At 43.8% G+C, this 24240-nt stretch overlaps 1 protein-coding gene across 1 annotated transcript; it reads right to left on the bottom strand.

The window, feature by feature from the left end:
• Nucleotides 1-948: 948 nt before the first annotated feature.
• Nucleotides 949-7262, bottom strand: LOC123444325 (probable galacturonosyltransferase 15). The gene is made up of 6 exons (XM_045121011.1): nucleotides 6728-7262; nucleotides 6535-6605; nucleotides 5277-5447; nucleotides 2045-2617; nucleotides 1651-1962; nucleotides 949-1536 (listed from the first exon to the last, which is right to left on the bottom strand). Exons 1-6 carry the CDS (start codon nucleotides 6927-6929, stop codon nucleotides 1258-1260), a joined length of 1608 nt encoding a protein of 535 aa, XP_044976946.1. The 5' UTR covers nucleotides 6930-7262; the 3' UTR covers nucleotides 949-1257.
• Between the last annotated feature and the right edge of the window lie 16978 nt (nucleotides 7263-24240).

Raw genomic sequence — 24240 nt, 5'->3', positions numbered from 1 at the left:
ATGAAGGTCTTGATCTCGAAACGGTCAACGGAGATAACAAGAAGAAATGACAACTACAGACGGATGCAAGTTCGACAAAAAATAATGACGTTACTGGAGTGACGATGCAATGTGAATGATGTGAAGAATAAAAATAATCACATGATGAAAACGGAATAAAGGGGGATCTTCTGAAACGTCGGCATCGGGCTATCAAAAAAATGGTGATTGAGAGGGTCTTTCAGCGGCGTGCATCTGACTCGTTCTTCAAATTCCTTGCCTTTTTGCAGCAGTGGCATCCGCTCGTTAGGACCCGAAACCACGACCGGCTTCAGCGCTACCTGGACGCGCTGATGGCGGTCGCCCGGCGGCTCTCGCTCCCTCGCATGCTGCTTAGCCTGCCCCTCTGATGGCATTTTCTGTTTCTTTTTTTTTCTTGGACAGGATTGTGATGGTGCCCCAGCGCTTCTTTTGTTTTATCTCTCTGTTGGGTTGTGTTGTCTGTCTGGATGCTGGATTATGTGCTTTATATATAAAGGGGGGCGAAAGCCTGTTTCGAGACTAAAGCCCCTGTTGAACCAGGACTCATGACCCTTTTCCTTCTAGTGATGGCTCATAATGTTGGAAATAAAGCTTTCTCTAGTAGAACTCCCTCTAGCTGCAACTTTCTTTGCAGCAAAGGCTCCAGACGTAACTCCAAAACAACTCTCTAAACCAACTATTTTTCCTGGAGGAAACTTGATCTCTATACACTGCCTAGGTTGCTAATAACAAAATATGGAGCCCTCTTTTGAGGGTTTTTGCTTGAAAGAAAAAGTTTGCAGCGAAGGCTCCAGATGCAACTCCAAAATAACTTTTTTTCCTAGAGGAAACTTGATCTCTATACACTGCCTAGGTTACTAATAATTATATATGGAGCCCTTTTTTGAGGGTCTTTGCTTGCCAAAAAAAGAGAAAGAAAAAAGAAAGTTTGCAGTGAGTCCATCATGTCAATTAAATGAATCATAGCTCCATACAGTGAGTTCATCATGTTCATGTGGAGCCAATTTCCTTGTTGTAACCACCAAATAAATATCCCAGTTATATATATACGCCATGAGTAGTTTCTACTCAGTGGCCTTAAAGCAGCAAACGTGGCAGAGCCAGGTCCAGGAGAGGCTGAAGGCAGCACCTACTTCCCTCTCATCACAGACCCATCGCTGCACCCGGTTCTTGCATCGGATCACTGTACTTGTATCCCCTTTTCCAGCTTGAAGTTGAATCCCTGTTCCATCGCCATCAATCCACCACGCCACAGCCTCGTAGGAAGCTGTCCGACTTATCCAAGTGCCCGAGCCACATCTCCCGCAGCTCCGGGAACGCCACCTCCAGCCACGGCTTCCGCGGCCCGCTGAAATGCAGGACGGCGGAGAGCTGCAGCAGCTCGTCGTCGGGCACGCGCCAGCCGAGGCCCGGCAGGTGCCACAGCGGCTCGATCGCCCGCACCCGGCCGTCGAACGCTATCAGTGCCGGCGGCAGCGATCCTACCTTCCACAGTCTGAACCCCGACTCGCGATTCTGCACACAAGAAATCAATGGATGAATCTTTGTCAGTCCTCATTTGTCGGTACCGGTAAGAGTTGCGCGATCATGGTATGAAAATGATGAGGGTTCAGGGAAAGGAGGGCTTGCCTTTTGCAGCCATAGCTGATACGTTTCGGTGACGTTTGCTCCTCGCCAAGCGTCGAGGTCGATGATGGTGGCGCCCCAAGACCAGGTGCAGTGCGAACCGTCGAGGCCTAGCGACGACACTGCAGGGTCTGAGAAGTTGAGGTGCTCGCCGAGAGTCTTCTCGATGCAGATGCCACCGTCTGCGCCGGGTCGGTGCGCGCCCACCGCGCCCATGATGTTCCCGTCAAGGTCCTGCTCCCATAGCCCGGCCAGATCCTTTCGCACCACGACGTCGTCGTCGAGTAGTATCACCCTGGAGAGCTCCGGGAAGAACTGCACAGGATGGTAAGCACACCAGGTGACAATTGTTACTCACCATTTCACACGTCGACGCTAGTAATTTGGTTTAATTTACCTCTGGGAGATGGATTTTGAGATAGTTGAGGATCGAAAACGTGCTTGGCTTGGTGGCCTCAATCCTTCTGTACTCCCTCTCCACCGATCGATCGCACAGCTGGTGGTAATCCAGCGAGCTCCTCTGGACCTCGTCGATGGTCCTCATGACGGAGGCGATGGCATCGCCGTCGCGCCAGTCGAACTGGTGCAGGCCCTTGACCTCGACGACCGCCGGAGAGACCGGGTGCAGCGCGAACCACGAGTGCATGGGGACGTAGCTCTTCTTGTCGGTGACGACGTGGAACACCAGCCTCGACGGGCCGGCCGAGGCCCTGACGGCGGACGACACGGCGACAGCGGCCGCAAGAACGTTGTCGGTGACGATGCAGACGTGGATGCGAGAGGCGTCGGTGAGGCGAGGGGCGTACTGCGGCAGCGGCACCGGGGAGCGGGCCGCGGAGTTCACCGCGAACTCCTCGGCCAGCCGCAGCGCCAGGCAGTGCATGCTCTTGGGGATGCCGAGCGAGGCCAGGTGACGGTTGAACAGCGTTTTGATTCTTGATGACTTGACCTTCCGATCCATCTTCAGCAGCTGGTTCAAATAATCCGCAGACTTAGATCAGCGAGTTGTGTACGAAAACGTACAGATATCTGAAGTAATAGTACGATTCAGCTGCACACACACACACACACACCAGAAATTCAGAATGAATGAATGATTTACAGGCTTGCATGTTTGACAAACTGAGGAATGTTCATGCAGAGTAATGCAGGAGATCGATACGTCTTACGAGGTAATTACCCCACTGGTGACTGAACTTGCCTCAAATATGCACTTTAGTGCTTGAACTTGTAAAATACATCGAACCGATCTCATAACTTGTCATCAACATACAAATACGGTTCAAACCCATTTGTATACGTTCATGACACTGATGAGGCACGTCGGCCTGATAGGGAGACCACTGTCAGTGACCGGACAACAGGAGGAAAGACGTGGGCCCTAGTTTTTTGCGGAACCCCCCTTAAATAATTTTCCTCTTACAAAAAGCTCTCGGATAAAAACAACACAACTTGTATAAAAATAAAAACTGACCAAACACGGGTTCAAACCCACGGTGTGTCGCTCGGTTGTAGGTGTGCCTAGCCATTGAACAAAATCACATGTATATAATTGAACATATTTGCATACTTTAAATACTAAGTATGATCAACATAAATGAAGAAATTTATTTTAGAAAAATAGTACTGGGTCAATGATTCGAACCTGCACTGTAAGGCCAGACAGCGGCCACAAATACCAATCCAACGGGCAAAATGTAATATTACAAAGTATAATTTCTCTTCATAGCATAATGTGCTCGTGTGGGTAAAACGACCGCAGTGCGGACCATTTTTAACGTGTTAATTTTTTTCATTTCAAAAATTTGTAAAAAGTTACATACATTGTAATCTTCTGTTATAAGTAATACAGACACAATTAAAATAAATACATTTATATTTTTCATATGATTTCATAAAATATATACATAATGATTTAACGAAATTAAGCACTATTAAATTACTATAATCATGATAGTATTTTTATATTTTAAAAAGTGCTAGAATTTTAAATAAAATATTATATTAATTTTATAGAGTTACGTATATTTTAATAAATTCTTATATATGTTTAAAATTGTTCATGTTTGTAATTCATGTAGTATTTCAAGTTTTCATGCTTTAAGAAAATGTTTGTATTATTTGAAAGTTTATATACTCCCTCCGTTCCTAAATATAAGTCTTTGTAGAAATTTCACTAATGAACTACATACGGATGTATATAGACATATTTTAAAGTGTACATTCAATCATTTTGCTCCGTATGTAGATATCTAGTGAAATCGCTTAAAAGACTTATATTTAGGAACGGAGGGAGTAGTATATAAAGGTTTGTGTTTTTTTTAAAAAGGATCCCAATGCGCCCTCTGATTACAGATCTTCACATGAATAATATTTGAATCATACAAAAAAAATTCTAATTCATAAGTATTTCAAATTATATGAATATGTTTTAAAATACAATAACATGCAAAATTTGAAATCATAAATACTGCTTATACTTTAGAAACATGAGACCTTTTGGTTGGAGTACTATCTGAGGTTGCTATATAACCACTGGTCGGATGTATGAGTCACAAATCCAGCACTATATTTTGCTGGATTAAATTCCTTTAATTTATGTTGTTTCACATAGTGTGTATAAAGCATATGAATCCTTTTAAGACATGACGTGTAAATGTTTGATTGGTTAGCCATATCTGCATATTAACTGCAAGTTACAAGTTCGAACTCCTAGCAGACCAGTTTTATTTACTTTCTTTAGGAGGGCCTACTTATAAGAAAAAATAATTTCAGGTGGTTTTCCAAAAAAACTAGGCCACATGCCCTATTTTCATACGTATAGTCATTGATAGCGGGCCACATGGCACGCTGGAATGCCTCGTCAGCGTTGTGGATGTATATAGATGAGATTTGAACCGTATTTGCACGTCTATGCCAAGTTATGTAACCAGTTCGATGTATTTTTTAGAGTGAATTCCACTTTTAACCTTGTAGTTGTACATTTGTGACACATATTACCCCATTTAGTGGAACTTCTATCAAAATATCAAAATTTGAAGACTTTAAACATGGTTTTCCCTCATCTTTGCATTTCGCTTGTTTATGTTAGACAAGATTGGTATCTTGCGTCAATGATTCGTAAAATAATGTCCAAAGAACGGAGAGCATCATTCGCGATCATGTCCAGACTTCTCTTGGTCATCTGTTCCATTCCTTGTCATCGTCTAGATATTTTGAACCTTGGACGTCATCTCACAACTTACCGAATGAACATGCATCCGAAAACGAGGTCCCAACACTTCTAAAAGTGATGTTCTAGACGAATTTTCACTAGATGGGGTAATTTGTGTCACATATGCATATCTACAAGGTAAACTATGGAATTCACTCTATTTTTTAAGTTGAGGCACTAAAGTGAACATTCATGGCAACTTCAAGCACCACCGGTGCATTTACCTCTTACGGTTTTATCTCTAGACTAGAGAAGGCACGAGCAGGGGACATCAGAGGGACCATATGATGAGGCCTTTCGGCGAGGAAACCACTTTGGTAGTAACATGCAGGCATGCTACCGAAAAACCGCTAAAAGTTCAGCAAGGATTTCCGGGAGAAAGAGTGTGGGAACACGACATGTAAATTTGACGTACCATGGCCATTATCTTGACCACCACGGCTTCCATGTCAAGCCGATCATAGGACGCCAGAATGGTGTCCATCTCCGCCATGAGATCGTCCAAGGAATCCGGTGCTGCTTCCACCACCACGGGGTCCAGCAGGGTAGCTACCCTGTGGCTTCTCTTCCACTCCTTCATAAATTCCTGATCATTGAATCAATTCATCAAAATTAACAGTCATTTTATCAGTAAAGTGCTACTAGCAGTAAGAAGATTCATGTGTGTTTTGCACATGAAAGCAGAGATTTACGAGCATGCATGCATGGATCATGGATGGATAAAGGACCACAGCTCCACAAGGGCTGCAAATGCTTGGAAAAGAGCAAATGTACGAATACTTCCAAACGCAAAAGGTCTTGTCCGATGAGCATTTCCACGCTGGATTGCAGGCCACTAGCAGAGAATCCTCACTCACAAGTCGGCTCCCTCACAAGGGGTTCTTCTTTCGTTCAGAAGGAAAAGTCACAAGGGTTTTGTATATATCCATAGCGGCTCGCAACACAGTAATCCCAACCCACCAACTGGCCTGGCCGGCCCCGCCGGCCGCCGGGCCGGAATAATGCACGTACGTACGAATCTAGCACTATGCAGAGTTCCGTCCTCTTCGTCGAATTAGGCAGTTTTTCGGGTACAAATTGACCAGAAAAGGTTTTTAATCCACGGCCGTTTCACCACTTTTGAGAAACACAGGCCGCGAAACGCTGCACGGTGCCGTTTCAGCCAGGCAAAAGTGTTTGACCTCGGCCGGACACACACACACACACACACACACACACAAGTCACACACCGGCTATTTAATCTGGGGCACCGCAGAACATGCAGCATTGAATACGAGTGGTAGCTCAACTGGGGCGTCAACCGTGGAGCTCTGGCAGTCCAAAGTACGTACAGTGCGGGGATCAGGCCGGGCGATGGGGCGGGCACGGCCACGTGGTGGAGGCCACGGCGGAGCGCAGCGACGTGTTGCCGACCTGGCCCCTAAACATTCCCATTCCCATTCCCGTGAACCCGCGCTTTACTGACAGGGAGCAGAAGCGCGTGAGAATCTCCGTGCCCATCGACCGCGCGCCCACACACACACAGGAGTAAAAAAACATGTCCAAGCTCGGGTAGAAACTAGAAAGCGGGACGCCTAACTTACGCGGCCTGCTACCAAAGTCCAGTCCAAACACATTTTGACGCGCGCACGATCGGACACGGGCCTAACACACTAGTGGTGGACCGGACTCACCTCCGTCGCGTCGCCGGCTCCGTCGCCGCCGTAGAGCCAGTGCCCGAGCCCCGCCCTCCAGTCCGAGCAACCTGAGGCAATCGCACACGGGAATGGTGGAGTGATTAACCAGTGCCGTGCGCACATGTCACGAATCACCGCCGAGAAAGGAGTGAACGGAACTGCTGGCGAGCGAGCGAGCGAGCTTATTTACCGGTGGCGGAAGGGCAGAGGGAGGCGCCGGTCTCGATGGCGAGGAGCGCGGCGCGGAAGAGGAGCACGCCGGCCAGCAGGCCCGTGACCACAATGGAGCGGCAACCTCGCCGCGCCGCCTGCAGCTGCTTCTGCTGCTGCGGCGGCGGCGGCTTCGTCGCGTCGTCGTCGTCGGTGGCGGCCGCCGCGATGTACAGCCTCATTGCTCGCCGCCGCTCATGAACGAACGAAGCTACACGAGACGAGCCCACGCTCCGGGTCGAGGAACAGCGCGTGGCGGTGTGGGAACGCGGGGAGGGGGGAGGAAAGGTGCGTGGCGCGGGGAGTTATAGGCATCAGTCGTGAGAGAGCGGGACGTGCTTGCCAGTGAGAGTGAGGGAGGCGGCGAACCAAGCGAGCTATAGTACAGTAGTGTATGGGAAACTGTAGAGCAGCGCGGGAGGGGCGACGGGATCTGGCGGACGGGGGAAGAGAGGGAGGGAGCGACTTGAAATGAAATGAAATGAGATGTGAGGGAGGCCACCGACAGTGGCTGACGGTGACGCGCGGGGCCCGGCCGCGGAGGCTTGTGGACTGGCTGTGGGCTGTGGCTGGCCCGTGGCCGTGGGGGAAGGCATCGGCGACGGTGTGGCTTATCCGGTGGTGCTCTGCTCCATGCCGTGCCGCGTCGCGCTCGCAGGTCGCATGCCGCTCGTTAGATTTAGCTCTCGCATTATGTGCCTTGTCTGGTTATTGGTTATAAGCACACCTACTGTTCGAATGATGTATCCGTGTGACTGGCCTCTGGCTCTTGTGGAATCTTTTGCCGATCTGTCCTCCTGCCCGGTAAACATGGCAGTTGAAATGTTGAAAGTCACATCTCAACGAGTGTCCCCCTTCCTCCCGCAACGCTCCCTCGAGCGTCCACGAGGCCAACCCTAACGCCATCGTCAGGATGCCCCCCTCCCTCCCCTCACCACACTCGCCGCCGTCAGAGGCGTGCCCAACGGCGTCAGGGAATCTTCTTCTCCTCGCACGATGTCCTTGACGGCGGGTTGAGGTGTCCTTGTCCTAGATGCGGCGCGTCACGCGCTACAACCCGATGCACCAACGTGGTTGACAACCACGTCATGACAGCCGTGTGGCGGGCAACCGATACGTCTGAAACATATATGTAATTTTTAATTGTTTTTATGTTATTATATAGTCTCTTTTATATGATTTTATACTGGTTTATATTATCTGTATAGACTAACCTATTTACTTAGTGTCCACTGTCAGTTTCTGTTTTTTTGCTTGTTTTTTATTTTGCGAGAAATCAATACCTACATGGGTCAAAATAGTTGTCGAGTTTACCCAATATTTTTGAGCAACAAAAAACTCTCGAAACTTCGGGGGGGGGGGGGGGGGACTAGAGACTAGCCATGGAGGGGCCCATAGGGACACGATCACACCCATTTTCGTCGCCATAATTCTCTTGACCTATTTCCGTCGCCATAATTCCCAATAAATAACGAACCATCTGTCATGCCTCTTGAAGAATTTTATCGCCCACCGCAAGCCTCTCTCTCTCAGAGATCCCATCTGAAGCCCTGCCGGAGAGGAAAGACATTACCGAAGGCCTTTTCCTCAATCTTGTTGCCTCCATGACCATGTGTGAGTAGTTCCTTTAAGACCTACGGATCCATAGTAGTAGTTATATGGTTCTCTCCCTCTTATGGATCTTCGATACCATGTCACATTCTTTATCGAGATCTATTCGATGTAATCGGTAGTATGTTTGTTGTGGCATGATGAATTGTCACTATATTATTAGATGGTTTATTGAGTTCAATTGAAACTTTTGGGTTTTGTTGCTGCATAATTAAATAACTCTGTATGATGTGTGATCTATCTATTTTCTTTGGCCAAGTTCGATGGGTTTTTCTTCACAAAGAGTTGTGCTTTGTAATGGGTTCAATCTTGTGATGCTCTAACCTAGCGACTAAAAGGCTCAAGATACATATATTATTGTTGTCATTAAGGATAAAATGACGTGATTTTGTCATATTGATTGACTTCTTCCTGTTTACATTATGTCATCGTTCTTATTACGATATTCTATTTTTTAAGAACTTAGTACCTGAGATGCATGTTGGATAATGGTTTTGGAGTGAAGTAATAGTAGTAGATGCAGTTGGACTAATGGTCTAATTATGATGAATATAATTCCTATATGAGATTATGCCATGAATGATCATAGTCATAATATTGTAATCTGTTTAGTTGTCCAATTGTAATTTGTTTACCATGCCATTCACGTGTTTTCTAGAAAGTTACCAGTAGTGAACCTATGCCCCCTAGGTCTATTCTCGAACAATAGTTTCTTTTACCAAAATTTCTTCTTTATTTGTGATGTTATTTTTACCGCTATGGTTTATCTCTATTTTCTTTTAATATTGTAAGTTTATCTCTATTTTCTTTTAGTCTTGTAACTAGCAAGACAAGGGGCTTGACAACCCTTTTGCCACGATGGGTACACGTTTTTATCTTCTTTGTGTGCAGGTGTTGTTTATCTTGTTAACTTAGAAGGTTCTACTGGTTCGATTAAACCTTGGTACTTAATTGATGGGAATATTTTGCTTCTATTATACATCACACTTCCTTTTTTGGGAATCCCATCAACTCGTACGGGAGTAGAAAATAATTTCTAGCGACATTGTGGGGAAGTCTTCTATTACAAAATCAAGTGCCTTCACACAAACTCGTTATTTACGTGTTTTATATCTTGCCTAGTTATGCTATCTTTATCTTTGACACACTAAAAGATAAGCTAAAAGTTTTAATATGCTGATTATGAATCCTCATCCACTTGCTAATCTTTTCAAACTTATTGCATATTGTAAACCAATAACTAATAAGAATATGTGATAAAATTAAATGTTTCTTTATTGCACTTATTGAATGGAAAGTACGATTGCAATGATATCAATATGAATTCTATTACCATGAGTTGTGTTAATGATATGCAAAGCTATTAGCTTGGGGATTGTGAGTTTGATGAACATGATACTTTTAGCCCCCCTACTAATGAAGAAGTTATAAAATAAAAATATGATTGGGATAGACATGATATTATTTATGACTCAAGTGATGATGATACTCTTGATGAAATAGTACTTTTTATTCTAATACTATGTATCTAGGGACTACTAATGATTATTTTATTATGCCTACTACTTATTATGATGATCATGATTGGGGAGATGATTATGATGCTTCTGGTGATCTTGAAAATTAATTTGAGCCTCATGATGAATCTATTACTCATAATAATATTTGCAATACTATTGAAAGCAGGTTTGGAAGAGTGTACACTTTAGGTAGTAATGATCCCACTATTTTGGGGAATATTCAATCTTATGAATTTTGTTATAAAAGTGGGTTTTTAGAGGTCATCACTACTTTTTATAACATAAGTATCATCACAATAATCATCATAAGCAGGAGGCATGCAATCATCATGACAAATTTGATCATTCGAAGTAAGGGGACAAAAAAGACCTTCTTCATTAAGCATCGCATCCCCAAGCTCGGGACAAACATTAATTGCAGCAAATATATTATCAAACATGTCATTCTCATCAAGCATAGCATCCCCAAGCTTATGGGTTTGCATATCATTAGCATAATAACTTTTATGATCAATAGTAAGAATGGAGCCAATAGTGTAAGAATTATTATCATCAATACTTTCCAAGTTGGAGCCAAAAATATTTTCAAGATTATAAGAAGTATCATTATCTTCCCAATCATAACTATCATGACAAGCAATAGGCATAACAAAATCATCAAGTGTATCACCGTCCTCAGTACCATAGGATTCATTCTAAACAATGATAGGGGCAACATTATTCGGGAGAGATACCTTTTTACCTCTACATTTTCTTCTTCTCCACCACATCATGTGTGGGTTTAATTATTTTTTCTGAGCTCTTTATTAATGATATTGATTCGATGAGAAGCTCCTCTCCTTGCAACCCGATTCATTACGAGAAACAATAAGAGGGTTTTGGGAGACCTTTACCCTTTCATTAGTATTCCCTTTATATTCTATTGGTTTTTTCGTCTTTCTATAGTTTGCAATATAAGCATTCTCATTGCAACTTACTATGCAAAACATATAGATTTCCTGTAGATTAGTTTTATTATGTTAGTGATGAGGAATATATCAAACCAATAATTTTTATATGACAAATCTTCACACCCCCAAAATAAACAAAGTTCATTATAGAGTTCGCGGGAGATCAAATTATCACAACATTTGGAAATGGTTCGATCATTAAAATGCATGCATTGGAAATTAAGATGACCAACAATATTGCAAAGTTCACAAGTAATGGGATGAAGAGAGAATAATCTTGTGGCTAATTCATCTATCACTTTAATCCACCAATTGGTTATATCATGTTTATGCTTCACACAAAATCTATCATCCCTATAAGGCATGTCTTCATAAATTTTATTGACTCCACAAAAATTGACATGCTTATAGGAAATATTTTTTTATCATGACTAGTGCAATCATCATTAGTATCATGGATATTCAATGATTCCATACTAACAACATTGCTATCGTGCTCACCATTCAAACATTTAATGCCAAATATTTTATTAAATTCTTCTTCCAACACTTTGGCACAATTTTCCGAACCATCATTTTCACGCCAGACATTATAAAGATGAAGAAATTGAGGTAAAATTTCCATTTTTTGTACTTTTCTTTTTATAAACAATACTAGTGAAAAACAAGAAACTAAAATATTCAACTGCAAGATCTAAATATATACCTTCAATCACTCACCTCCCGGGCAATGGAGCCAGAAAAGAGCTTGATGTCTACTACACAACTTTATTCTTGTCGACTCTATTAGGCCTCCAAGCGCAGAGTTTTGTAGGATGATAATCCCCAAGTGCAAGGAATCATCGTAGCACTTTCCAAAGATAGAACTGGTAAGTATGGAGTGTCTAACCCACAAGGAGCTAAAGGTAAGATCAATATTCTCTCAAGTCCTATCTGCCATCGATACGACTTTACATACACCAAAAATTTGTTTGTGTCTAGTAACGAGAAATAAAACTGCATTGTGGGTATAAAGAGGATAGCGTTGCATGATATTGGAGAAATAAAATATGAAAATAGCTGCTACACTAAATAGAGTTAGAATATATTATAATATATTACAAATAGCATGTGTGCAATAATGATGGTATGGAGTGTGGAATCATCCTAGACAACTGATAACAAGATTGGTAATCATTATTGCATTTTTATATGAGGGAGAGGAATGAGCTAACACACTTTCCGTACTTGGATCATATGAACTTATGATTGGATATCTAGCAAGCATCCGCAACTACTAGAATTCATTAAGATAAACCCAGCCATAGCATTGAACATCAAGTCCCCTTTACTCCCAAACATAAACAAACCATTACTCGGGTGTAAAATTCTGTCACTCTAGCCACCCACTATAAGCGAATCATAAACATATTGCAACACCCTCCAGCATGAATCTTTCATGTGTGCACCTCACGGAAGGCACCTTAGGGCATCACCTAAATAAAACATACACTCAAATCAATCAAGATCATCAATCAACCCAAAGGACGACATAACTCTACTCAAACATCATAGAATGACAACACATAATTGATTAATAATATGTGGTATGAAACACCATGTTCAAGTATGGATTCCAACGAGGTGTTGGAGAGTGGACCACCATAGATAGATGAGGGAAGGTGATGGAGACGATGATGTTGATGAAGACGATCACTGATACGTCTCCAACGTATCTATAATTTTTGATGGTTTCATGCTATTATCTTGTCAAACTTTGGATGTTTTGCATGCCTTTTATATATTTTTTGGGACTAACTTATTAACTCAGTGCCAAGAGCCTGTTCCTGTTTTTTCCATGTTTTTGCCCCCTTTCAGAGGAGGATTTTGAACGGAGTCCAAATGGAATGAAAGTGCCAAAAATATTTTTCCGGAATAGAAAAAGATCGGGAAGCCGGAGAATTAGGGCAGGGGGCCACCAGGGACCCCACAAGCCCTCATGGCGCGGCCAGGGGGCCCGCGCCCCCTGGCTTGTGGGCTCCCTGAGGCTCCTTTGCCCTAGGTTTTGCGCCTATATATTCCCTAAAATTCCATAAAAAATCAGGAGATCATCGAAAGTACTTTTCTGCCGCCGCAAGCTTCTGTCTCCGCAAGATCCCATCTGGGGCATGTTGTGGTGCCCTGCCGGAGGGGGGATTCGGACACGGAGGGCTTCTTCATCAACACCATGACCTCTCCGATGATGCGTGAGTAGTTCACCATAGACCTACGGGTCCATAGCTAGTAACTAGATGGCTTCTTCTCTCTCTTGGATCTTCAATACAAAGTTCTCCATGATCTTCATGGAGATCTATCCGATGTAATCTTCTTTTGCGGTGTGTTTGTCGAGATCCGATGAATTGTGGATTTATGATCAGATTATCTATGAATCTTATTTGAGTTTCTTCTGATATCTCTTATGCATGATTTCATATCCTTGTACTCTTCGAGTTGTGGGTTTTGTTTGGCCAACTAGATCTATGATTCTTGCAATGGGAGAAGTGCTTGGTTTTGGGTTCATACCGTGCGGTGACCTCACCCAGTGACAGAAGGGGTAGCGAGGCACGCATCGTGTTGTTGCCATCAAGGGTAAAAATATGGGGTTTTCATCATTGGTTTGAGTTTATCCCTCTACATCATGTCATCTTGCTTAAGGCATTACTCTGTTCGTCATGAACTCAATACACTAGATGCATGCTAGATAGCGGTCGATGTGTGGAGTAATAGTAGTAGATGCAGAAAGTCTCTGTCTACTTGTCTCTGACGTGATGCCTATATGTATGATCATTGCCTTAGATATCGTCATGATTTTGCACGGTTCTATCAATTGCTCGACAATAATTTGTTCACCCACCGTGATATTTGCTATTTTGAGAGAAGCCTCTAGTGAACACTATGGCTCCCGGGTCTACTCCACACCATATTTTCAGCCTTACACTTTTTACTTCGTTGCACTTTCCGCCTTCAGATCTCACTTTGCAAACAATCTTGAAGGGATTGACAACCCCTTTAAAGCGTTGGGTGCAAGTTTTTTTGTGTTTGCGCAGGTACTCTGGACTTGACGAGATTCTCCTACTGGATTGATACCTTGGTTCTCAAACTGAGGGAAATACTTACTGCTCCTGTGCTGCATCACCCTTTCCTCTTCAAGGAAAAAATCAACGCAAGCTCAAGAGACGACAGAAGGATCTCTGGCACCATTGCCGGGGAAGGACTTTTGTTGCCGTAGCAATCACCGCGGTGATGGTTCCTCTAGCAGACTCCAGCGCCGCCGGAAGAGTAGGGGAGAGAGGCTCCCCCCTTAGGCTTTCTCCTCCATGGCCTCTCCATAGATGGGGAGAGGTTCTCCCCTCTCGTCCTTGGCCGCCATGGCTCTCGGAGGGGCGAGAGCCCCTCCGAGATTGGATCTCTCTCTTTGTTTCTCTCCTATTTTCACTACTATTTTCCCTCCAGATTGGTTTTTCACTGATACAAAAAATTATGACAGCGAAGCGGAAGCTATCTCTTTATTTCTGGATTTGGTAGTATATATAGGATTTTTAAGCGTTGGAATCACGTCAAATGGAGCCACGTAGGCCCCACAAGCCATCAAGCCACGACCTAGGGGATCACAATTTGTTTGCTTGTGGCCCACTCGCGGCTCCCCTCCGGTGGTTCTTCGCTTCAATATTGCTTATTTCCTCCAGAAAAAATATATAAAAGTTATGAACGATTTGGAGAACTTTCATTTTCTGCATAAAAACAACACCATGGTAATTCTGCTGCAAACAACCTTAGTTCGGGTTAGTTCTAAATAAATCATATAAAGTGCATCAAAACCATATAAAAGTGTTGTAAACATAGGCAAGCATGGCATGAATACTTCACAAATTATCGATATGTTGGAGACGTATCAGCATCCCCAAGCTTAATTCCTACTCGTCCTCGAGTAGGTAAATGATAAAAGAAATAATTTATGAAGTGTGAAATCCAGCATAGTATATAAGTTTGACCAATGTTACTTTCAATCACTTCTTCTAGCATCATAAAACATCAACCTTTTTTCTCATAGAACTTCTCATGATCTAGTAACAAGCTATTCACATGTTAAAGTATTGACCATAAACTTTCATGAAAGGTAGCAAACTATATTTTCAGTCCTCAAACAATTACAGTTCATCTTATTTTATGGTGACACGTGGGGCCCCGGAGGTTTTTGAACTAGTTGTGGCTGGCCTGCGGGGGCACGCATCGGCGTCAGTATGGCTTATCCGGTGGTGCTGCATGCCGTGTCGGGCTCATAGGTCGCATCCCGCTCATTAGATTTAGCTCTTGCATTATGTGCCTTGTCTGGTTATTGGTTATAAGCACACCTACTATTCGAATGATATCTCCATGTGATTGGCCTCTGACTCTTGTGGGATCTTTTGCCAATCTGTCCTCCTACCCGGTTAACATGGCAGTTCAATGTCACATCTTAACGAGTGTCCCCCTCCCCCTTGCGATGCTCCCACGAGCGCCCAGGAGGCCAACCCTAGCGCCGCAACCGGCGACCCCACCCCTCCTGAGTTGCTCCCGCGAGCATCCATTAGGCCAATCCTATCGTCATCGGCAGCGGCGACCCCTCCTCCTCCCTTTCCTCTCACTGGACTGTCGTGACAGGACTCGGACCAGGCTTCGACAATGGGGTATCTTTGTGAAATGCTTAGATCATATTATTTGTGGCACTGTCACTTGCTGGTGTTTATTGGATGCTTATTTCTTTTGGGTAGCAACGGGTGCTGCGAACGAGTTCGAGGAATCCGTTGAGTATGTTCAGAAAGATCAAGAGCAGTTCCAGTATGAAGATGAAACACGCAAGATCATCGTGACCTTGACACCTTTTCTAGCTTTGTTGTTCCTAGTTGAATCGTTTCCATCATTACTTATTGCTGCCTACCACCTAATAATTAAGCCTCCAAACATTGCCATGAAACCTCTAACCCTTCACCTCCTAGCAAACATTGATTGGCTTAGTTAGTACTTGCTCAACCCCTTGATATAATTGCTAGTTGCAGGTGCGAGCTGATTCATGTGATAACATGGACAATTTGATTATCATCTTATTTAATTCTATTTAATTAATGCACCTATATACTTGGTAAAAGGCGGAAGGCCTGGCCTTTTGCTAGGTGATTTGTTCCACTTTTTCCACCCTAGTCTCGGCTACCGGTGTTTTATTCCATAACTGAGCGCTCCTAACACGTTCGGGGTTGTTATGGGAACCCCCTTGGTAAATCGTTTAGTCTAAGGCTTGTCTAGCTAGACCCAACTTTGGTACTATTTTTTCTAACAACTTAATAATTAAAGCATAGGGAATAGCTACCCGGAGAAAACTTAATCAACAACCCGGGCCAGTGGTCCTCATGAGTGTTGGTCCAAACTAGAGCCACTTGTAGGGGCCACCCGGGGTAACTCATGAGATTTCTATCCGACCACAATACGTAGTGCTCATCCATCATTGTAACACCCAAGATGCGATCCTATCCTCAATTTGGCACGAGGGCCTCGTTAGGGATAGAAGCGCATCTCGTCGTTTCGCAAGTATGGATATCGTAACAATACATGTACTGAAGACAAGAGTATATGGAATTGGCTTACACTCGCCACAAGCTACATCAGAGTCACATCAGTACAATACATAAATATCACGAAGAAGAGCAGGGTCCGACTATAGACGAAAACAAACGAGAAAAGGGAAATGACGTCCATCCTTGCTATCCCAGGCTGCCGGCCTGGAACCCATCCTAGATCGATGATGAAGAAGAAGAAGCAACTCCAAATGAACAATCAACGCGCTCGCATCAAGTAACCTTTACCTGTACCTGCAACTGGTGTTGTAGTAATCTGTGAGCCACACGGGACTCAGCAATCTCATTTCCAAAGGTATCAAGACTAGCAAAGCTTATTAGCTGAGGCATGGTTAAGTGGTGAGGCTGCAACAAGCGACTAAGCATATGTGAGGTGGCTAACTTACGAGTACAAGAATAAAGAGGGGGAAGATATACGCATAACACACGTGAACTACTGATGACCAAATGAATGATCCAGAACACCTACTTACGTCATACATAACCCCACCGTGTCCTCGATCGGAGAAGGAACTCATGAAAGAGACAGTCACGGTAACGCACTCAGTTGGCAAGTTTTAATTAAATTAACTTCAAGTTGTCTAGAACCAGTATTAAACAAAGTTTCCAAGTTGCCACATAACCGCGGGCACGGCTTTCCGAAAGATTTAACCCTACAGGGGTGCTCCAACTAATCCATCACAAATTACCACAAGCCGCATAGAAATCCTCGATCACGAAGCTCGCAATCTCGTCGGACTTCTTAGTGGAAAACCTCAACTCTGAGATTACCCCAAGCATCACCGGAATCCCGATGCAGAAGACATTCGTCAAAGGTAAAACTAATCTAGCAAGGCCGCCCGGTGTGTCAACGATCCCGATAGGAGCCGCATATCTCGTTCTCAGGACACGACGAATGAGCGATGCGTACGGTGGACTAATAGAAATCTCCCAAGTTGCTCTGGGTTGGCCCCGCACAATGCTCTATTTTGGACCAGCACCATCAGCAATGACCCTCCCTCTATTATGTAAAATTACTCCTCGGGTTCATGAAGCCCTATGCTTTTAGTATTAACAAAAATATTATGTTGGGCAAATGTAGTACCAATGTTGGGCCTTGCCAGAACAGCTTTAATCTAAAACGAATTATCAAGGGGGTCCCCATAACAACCCCGATCGTGTTAGGAGCGCTCAATTATGGAACATAACATCGGTAGCCGAAACTAAGGGGGGAAAGGTGGAACAAAACACCAGGCTAGAAAGGCCAAGCCTTCCACCTTTTACCAAGTATATAGGTGCATTAAATTAAATAGCATTTAATAGGGTGATATAACAAGGAACCCATGTTATGACATGGAAGCAACTTCACCTGCAACTAGCAAAGCTAACACATGGTAAAGCAAGCGGTAACATAGCCAATCAGTGGTTTGCTAGGTTGTGAACAGGTTGAAGATTTTCATGGCAATGTTGGGAGGCTGATATTTAACAGGTGGTAGGCAACGAGACAATAACGATAGAAACGGTAAAACTAGAATAGCAATGATAGTAATGGTATCTGGGGAAATGGTCATCTTGCCTGAGATCCCACTTGGAAGAAGAACGACTCCGTGAAGCAGACGAACCGACGTAGTCGAACGGGTCCTCACTTTCCGACACACTTGTGGAACTCTATCGAGATGAAGCAAAACGGAAACAAGAATTAACACACGATATTCACCACGGCACATGCACGACAAGATGCAATCCACATATGATGCATGATCAGTTGTGTATATGCAAGACATGGCATGGCAATTCACCACATCCAAACACTACACATTAAGTGAAGTTCAATATGCAACGAGTTGCATATTGACGAAACTCCACATACGAATTACTTAGTTCTATCCCAATTAGGTACACGGCAATATTAATTGTGGTTAAATATGGAAAGAGGTGAAGCGTAATTAAACAACCTATCTAGGCACTTTAAATGAGGTCGGAAATGACATATAGCATCTCTGAAACGACCTCACATGTTAATTTACATTTCTATCCAGATCTTCACTAACACGTTTAAATGTTTGTTAAACAGCAAAATAAATAGGTTCACGTGATTCTACACGTCGTTTCAACCAATTTACACATAGAGAACATCTCCAACAGAGCTACGGTTTAAAAGATACGAACACCGCAAGATATGATGGCATGAATGCAAAATGTGTGCAACGACAGTCACAAGCATTTCACAACACAAAACCAGAAAGATAATATGAAACTACACGAGATTCTAATCAAGTTTCATATAGGACACGATCAAAACGAAGCAACGGTTCAACAACTACGAGCTAAACAAGAAATGACTACAATCTGCCAAAATCAGCCAGATAGCATTTTCTACACCCCACAACTACGAGCTACACAAATCCAATGTGCTCAACCAAGGCATGAGGCGGTAGAGGGCAAGATGCACTACCACATACAACTGATAACACCTAGCATGGAAGCATGTATCACTAGGAAAAGAAGTCACAAAATGGCATCTCACACACTATTTCAGACTTAGAGAAAATACCAGTTTATGACAGTGCAGTTTTCGATATGAATGTATATTGACAACAGCAAATCTTTAAGCCACAGGACTCCAAATGGCATGAAAATTGACAGCAGGCTAGAGAATCTTTAGGTCTACAACAAACCCCATTGCACCAACCTGAAAAGAGCTATACATCACCCGATAAAATCATGACAAGATAGCAACAAAATATAACATATTTCAGACTTAGAAATAGTTCAGCATCTCCAAATCAGCACTATTTTCTAGCAAGTTGAGAACAAGCAAACCACACCTAAACATGGATTTCTATTGCAACCAAAATTACCAGAGGCTAGCCTACACATCCAAGGGCTTATCCCTAGTTGACAACTCGTTCATAACATGCCCGGATTAAATCACACAAAATAAACAAAAGGGCAACATGGAAAAATATCACGCGAATTAACTTTCTCAAAAGCTAAAACGAAATGCACAGTTAAATTCTATGGATTTTTCTACCCCGAAAACATATATAACATGTGGGGTTGCAAAACAAAAATATCGTCACACGAATATGCGAGAACATGTCCTAAACACGGTATAGCAAACTAGCTACGGAATCCTACATGCAAAAATTCAAACAACTACTCTAAAATACATGGGAAAAGGTCCCTAAAAACATGAGCATTTTATCTACGAAGTTCGAGCAATCCGGACACGCACGAAAATTAATACGGGACAAACTCCTATTAGGACAGCATGCATTTCTAGGCAAACAACGGGTCAATCCACATCAAACATGCATGCAAGCTGCAAATTACAAATTTACGCGAAAAACTACACAAGTTCCATATACAATATGTTCCGATCCGACATACGGATTAAAAGTTACGGGCGTTTTAATATCTAACATTTTTCTAAAAATACTAATTCACAGAAAAATCCTAAAATACTACGGGCCAAAATGCAAACAGACCTAAATAGTTCATGGGCGCGGGATTGGTAAAAGGGGCACGCGCGCGAAATAGAGGCATGGGGTTGGCTCACCTGGTGGGCCATCGGGCCGGCTGGGAAGCTGGGCCGGGGCACGCCTGGCGTGGCTTGGCGCAGCGAAGGGGCGAGCTGGGCCGGGAGGCGGCCCGCGGGGTGAAGCGGGAGGCGCTAGCGCTGGAGGCCCGACGGAGGCGACGATGAGTGGGGCAGAGCGCTGGGCCGGTCGTGGAGAGGCAGGCCCAAGAGCGGGCGAGGCGTTCCTTGTCGTGCGTCGTTCTCCTCCGTCCCGAGCAGAGGGAGGCGGCGGCGGCTTCGCCGGCGACTGGGAATGGAGACGAGGTGACGACGAAGCTTGGCGAGACCGGGCACGGCCAAATGTGACGGAGGGGTCGCCGGATCCATCCATTCCCGACGCGGGAGGAGCATGATGGCGACTGATCTAGCAGGGCAGCCACGGGGTTGGTTGGCAGGGGTTGCAGCCCGACGACGGCGGCAGGGAAGCTCCGACGGGGCAAGCCGGCGTGAGCTGCGGGGCGGCAAGGCGCGAGGAGAGGCGGCGGCTGTGGCGCGGGAGCTCGCGGGAGGAGGTGCTGCTGCGGGGAGCTCGTGCCCAACGCGGGCTCCGCGGGCCGGCGGCTGGAGGAGGGAGAGAGACTGGGGGTTAGGGTTTTGGGGTGGCACGGATTTCGAGGAGAGAGGGGATGGCGGTCTAAAAATGGCATGGGGGTCCTATTTATAACAATGGGGGGGCTAGGTTTAGCAGAATTTCGCCTCGGTTTCAACCGCGCGATCTAAATCGGACGGTTTCGCCCACGGGGATGGGTAAGTGGCCGTGTAGAGTAGGTTAGCCGGAGATGAGAGGGAAAACGACACCTGGCAACGTAATTTTAAAACACCGAAAAACGTCCGACGATTGACCGAATACGATGCCGCTACGGTCGACCGTTCGGGTACCAGACTGACTCCGATTGCGATGAAATTTGAGAGGCGGCCTACCTATAACTAAATACGACCGCACGTCAAGTTCCAACCCAATCAGAAAAAGTTTTAAACACACTTTTGAAATCAAGATTTAACTGATGCCGTAGGCGCGTGCGATTGTGGTCGGTCTCAACACGGGCAACGACGAGAACTGGCAACTAATAACGGATGCAAGTTCTGAAAACTTGCGGCAACGGGATACCGATGCAATGCAGATGATGCGCATGCTGATGCGACAAATAAAAATAACACACGACAAAAACAGAATAGAAGAGGAATCTTCTGGGGCGTCGGTCTCGGGCTGTCACAAGTCTCCTACACTACAAGAGGATCTCGACCCAAGATCCAAGAATGAAAGGGGAAGAGGATGAGAAAGAGCAAAAGATAAAACTTAGTTGCTTCTTGACGAACGAGTGAAACCAACAATCCTTGAAGGTTGCAAAGAGATGAAGAATGATATGAGAAACTAGCAAGAATTCACAGAAAATTTCAGCAACACTTCGGTAGGAAAAGGGGACAAAAAATTCGATAAGATGGACAAATCTTGAGACAAATCACAACAAACTAACTAAATTGACCAAGGGAACAATATGATCTTGATAGAACAACATGATTGACCCAAATGAGCAACATCACCACAACTCTGGAACAAGAGAATATAAACTAGATCTTGGAAAGAGGGAACGAAGAAGAAAAAGACAATTACCACCACAAGAATCTTGAAGAACATCTTGAGAACGAAGAATTGATACCATAAGCCACTCCGGAAGAAGAATTGGAACCATTTGATGAAGCAAGAATAAGAATTATGTTATGCTTATCCTTCATGAAGTTTAAGTGATGACAAGCAACGGATTTAGCGTACCACTTATTCTTCTAGAAATGATTGAGGAGAGATACGAGCACAAACTTGAAGAAGTCTTGAAGGAGACACCGGTAATAATTGGAACGAATGGGGATTACAAGAATGAATGGAGATATATGAGAACGAAAGATCATGAGTCACCTAACAGAAAAATTGAACAAGGCACCAGAATAATTGAGAGACGAACGAAGAAAACAACAATTGAGAAGAATTGAGGGTGAAAGCTGAAAGCTGAGAATGAAGAATCTTCTGAAATGATGGCCTTCGGAGGATCGAGGATGAAAACAATACAGAATGCACCGAATAGCAAGAAAGGGGTTACTCAAGATTGGGAACAATTAAGATGATGCCACAAAGCTAAAATGATGACTCTTCAAGAGAATGAACCAAGATTTGAGAGAAACACTCCTTCAGTCTTCCAAGCTGAGAATGATGAGGAGAACACCACCAAGAATTAATGAGACACTCTAGAATAAAGAAGAATGAAAGGTTGATCCAAAGAATGAATTAATTCGAATAGAACTTGGAGAAGGGATATGACTGATGGAAATCATTCTTACATCATAATTGATAAGAATTAGAGATCTCCGAAAAGATAACAAGAGTCAGATAAGATCCTGGGAAAGAACGTGTGGGTTATGGGCCCACTCAAAGAAACCACCGTTGAAAAAGATTTCTCAAAAGAGAGATATTGCACCGGTACAAATGAAAACTAGATGAGGTTGAGAACCTCGAAATAATTAAATAATTGAAAACAAGAAACTTCTGAGATAACTTCACGCTCCGGATACAAGAGAGGTAAATCACAACAGAAGTCTTGATAAGAATTTCCAACACAAGAAAGAATTGCAAGATGAAAAGGATATGATGACACGGATGACTGAATTGAATTCACCGGAAAAAACCACAAGAATGAATAAAGATGAACATGAAGCTCCTGAGAATCTTCACAATAAATCACCGGATAGGACACAGAATAAAAGATAGCGGAAGCAACAATGAAATGAAATGCACTTGGATGAAATCCAATCACTAAAGAAAAGGGCGGGAGGGTGGGGAAAACAAAGACAACTTTGGACAGATGAGATGAACTCCGGAAAGAAAAGAGAGATTGATCTTGCAAATCTTGAAAAGGATAGAATTGACTGAAGAGAAGCACACCGGTTGAAAAAGAATTGATATGACGACTCCGGTTGAAAAGGAATTGATATGACAATTGATTAATCAAAAGGATTAGCACTCCCATAAAAATATGAGAACACCACTTAGGAAAGGTCTAAAATCACCGCTTGACAATGAAGCAACTTGAATTACCATAATCCAACAAAACAAAGGACGCGACTTTCGAAACAAGCCAGAACAAATTCATGAGAGAGATTTCGTCCGATATTTTCGTGTACAGGATCGCACGGGCTTGATCCTTACAGTAGCCATCCCGTGCAAGGCAGTGCACACGACATATGAAGCGTCCCTGAGTTGTAGCAAGCTACAAGGACTCTTTAAGACACAATGAGAACCGTTGTAAGTCGACCGTGAACAAATGAATCCACTAGATGTTGAACCCCAACCTAACATCATGCATTTGTTGGAAGATTGTCCTATAAGTAAGTACTTGAGTTCCCACCTAAGAACTCCCGAAATTTCTGGTCATGCAATCTAGTCCACGGATACATGGAGTAATACATCACTCAACTCCTATACTAACCCGTCCAGTGTATCACATCCGTCAACACATAACCAAAATCTCGGAACTTCATCTATCTCAGACACTAGTAATCACAACGATACAAAGTATGACGATACATCCGGAACTCTCTGCACCAGTAGTGGGGAAGCCGGACTCCTCTCGCCACTACTAGTATTCAAGCAATTTCGAACATCCTTCGTCCTGAGATACTAAGAAATATGAATGATAACGATGTGCTCGAGAATCCCCTAGAGATCAACTCCCCGGAAGAAATCAAGTCAGACAGAAGGCACCAAGACAGAACTTCATCACATCTACATCATATAGATTCCAAAAATATCCGCGTGATCCAAATTTGTTTGAGTGAGAAGAGGAGTAGAATTAAAATTCCTAAGTCGTGAACCTCACCAGAGAATAGACGAGGAGAAAAACGAAACCTACTCTCCGATATATAACTAGACTCAAAGTAGTTTTTCACTAGACTCGACTCGGCCAAGTTCGATCAATCAAGGGGGCTCCTAGGTCGGCACTACTCTGATACCAACTTGTAACGCCCAAGATGCGATCCTATCCTCAATTTGGCACGAGGGCCTCGTTAGGGATAGAAGCGCATCTCGTCGTTTCGCAAGAATGGATATCGTAACAATACATGTACTGAAGAGAAGAGTATATGGAATTGGCTTACACTCGCCGCAAGCTACATCAGAGTCACATCAGTACAATACATAAATATCACGAAGAAGAGCAGGGTCCGACTACGGACGA

This window comes from Hordeum vulgare, chromosome 3H (genome assembly GCF_904849725.1).
Source record: "Hordeum vulgare subsp. vulgare chromosome 3H, MorexV3_pseudomolecules_assembly, whole genome shotgun sequence".
In the NCBI taxonomy this organism is placed as follows: Eukaryota; Viridiplantae; Streptophyta; class Magnoliopsida; order Poales; family Poaceae; genus Hordeum; species Hordeum vulgare.
This window is presented reverse-complemented; position numbering and strand designations above follow the sequence as displayed.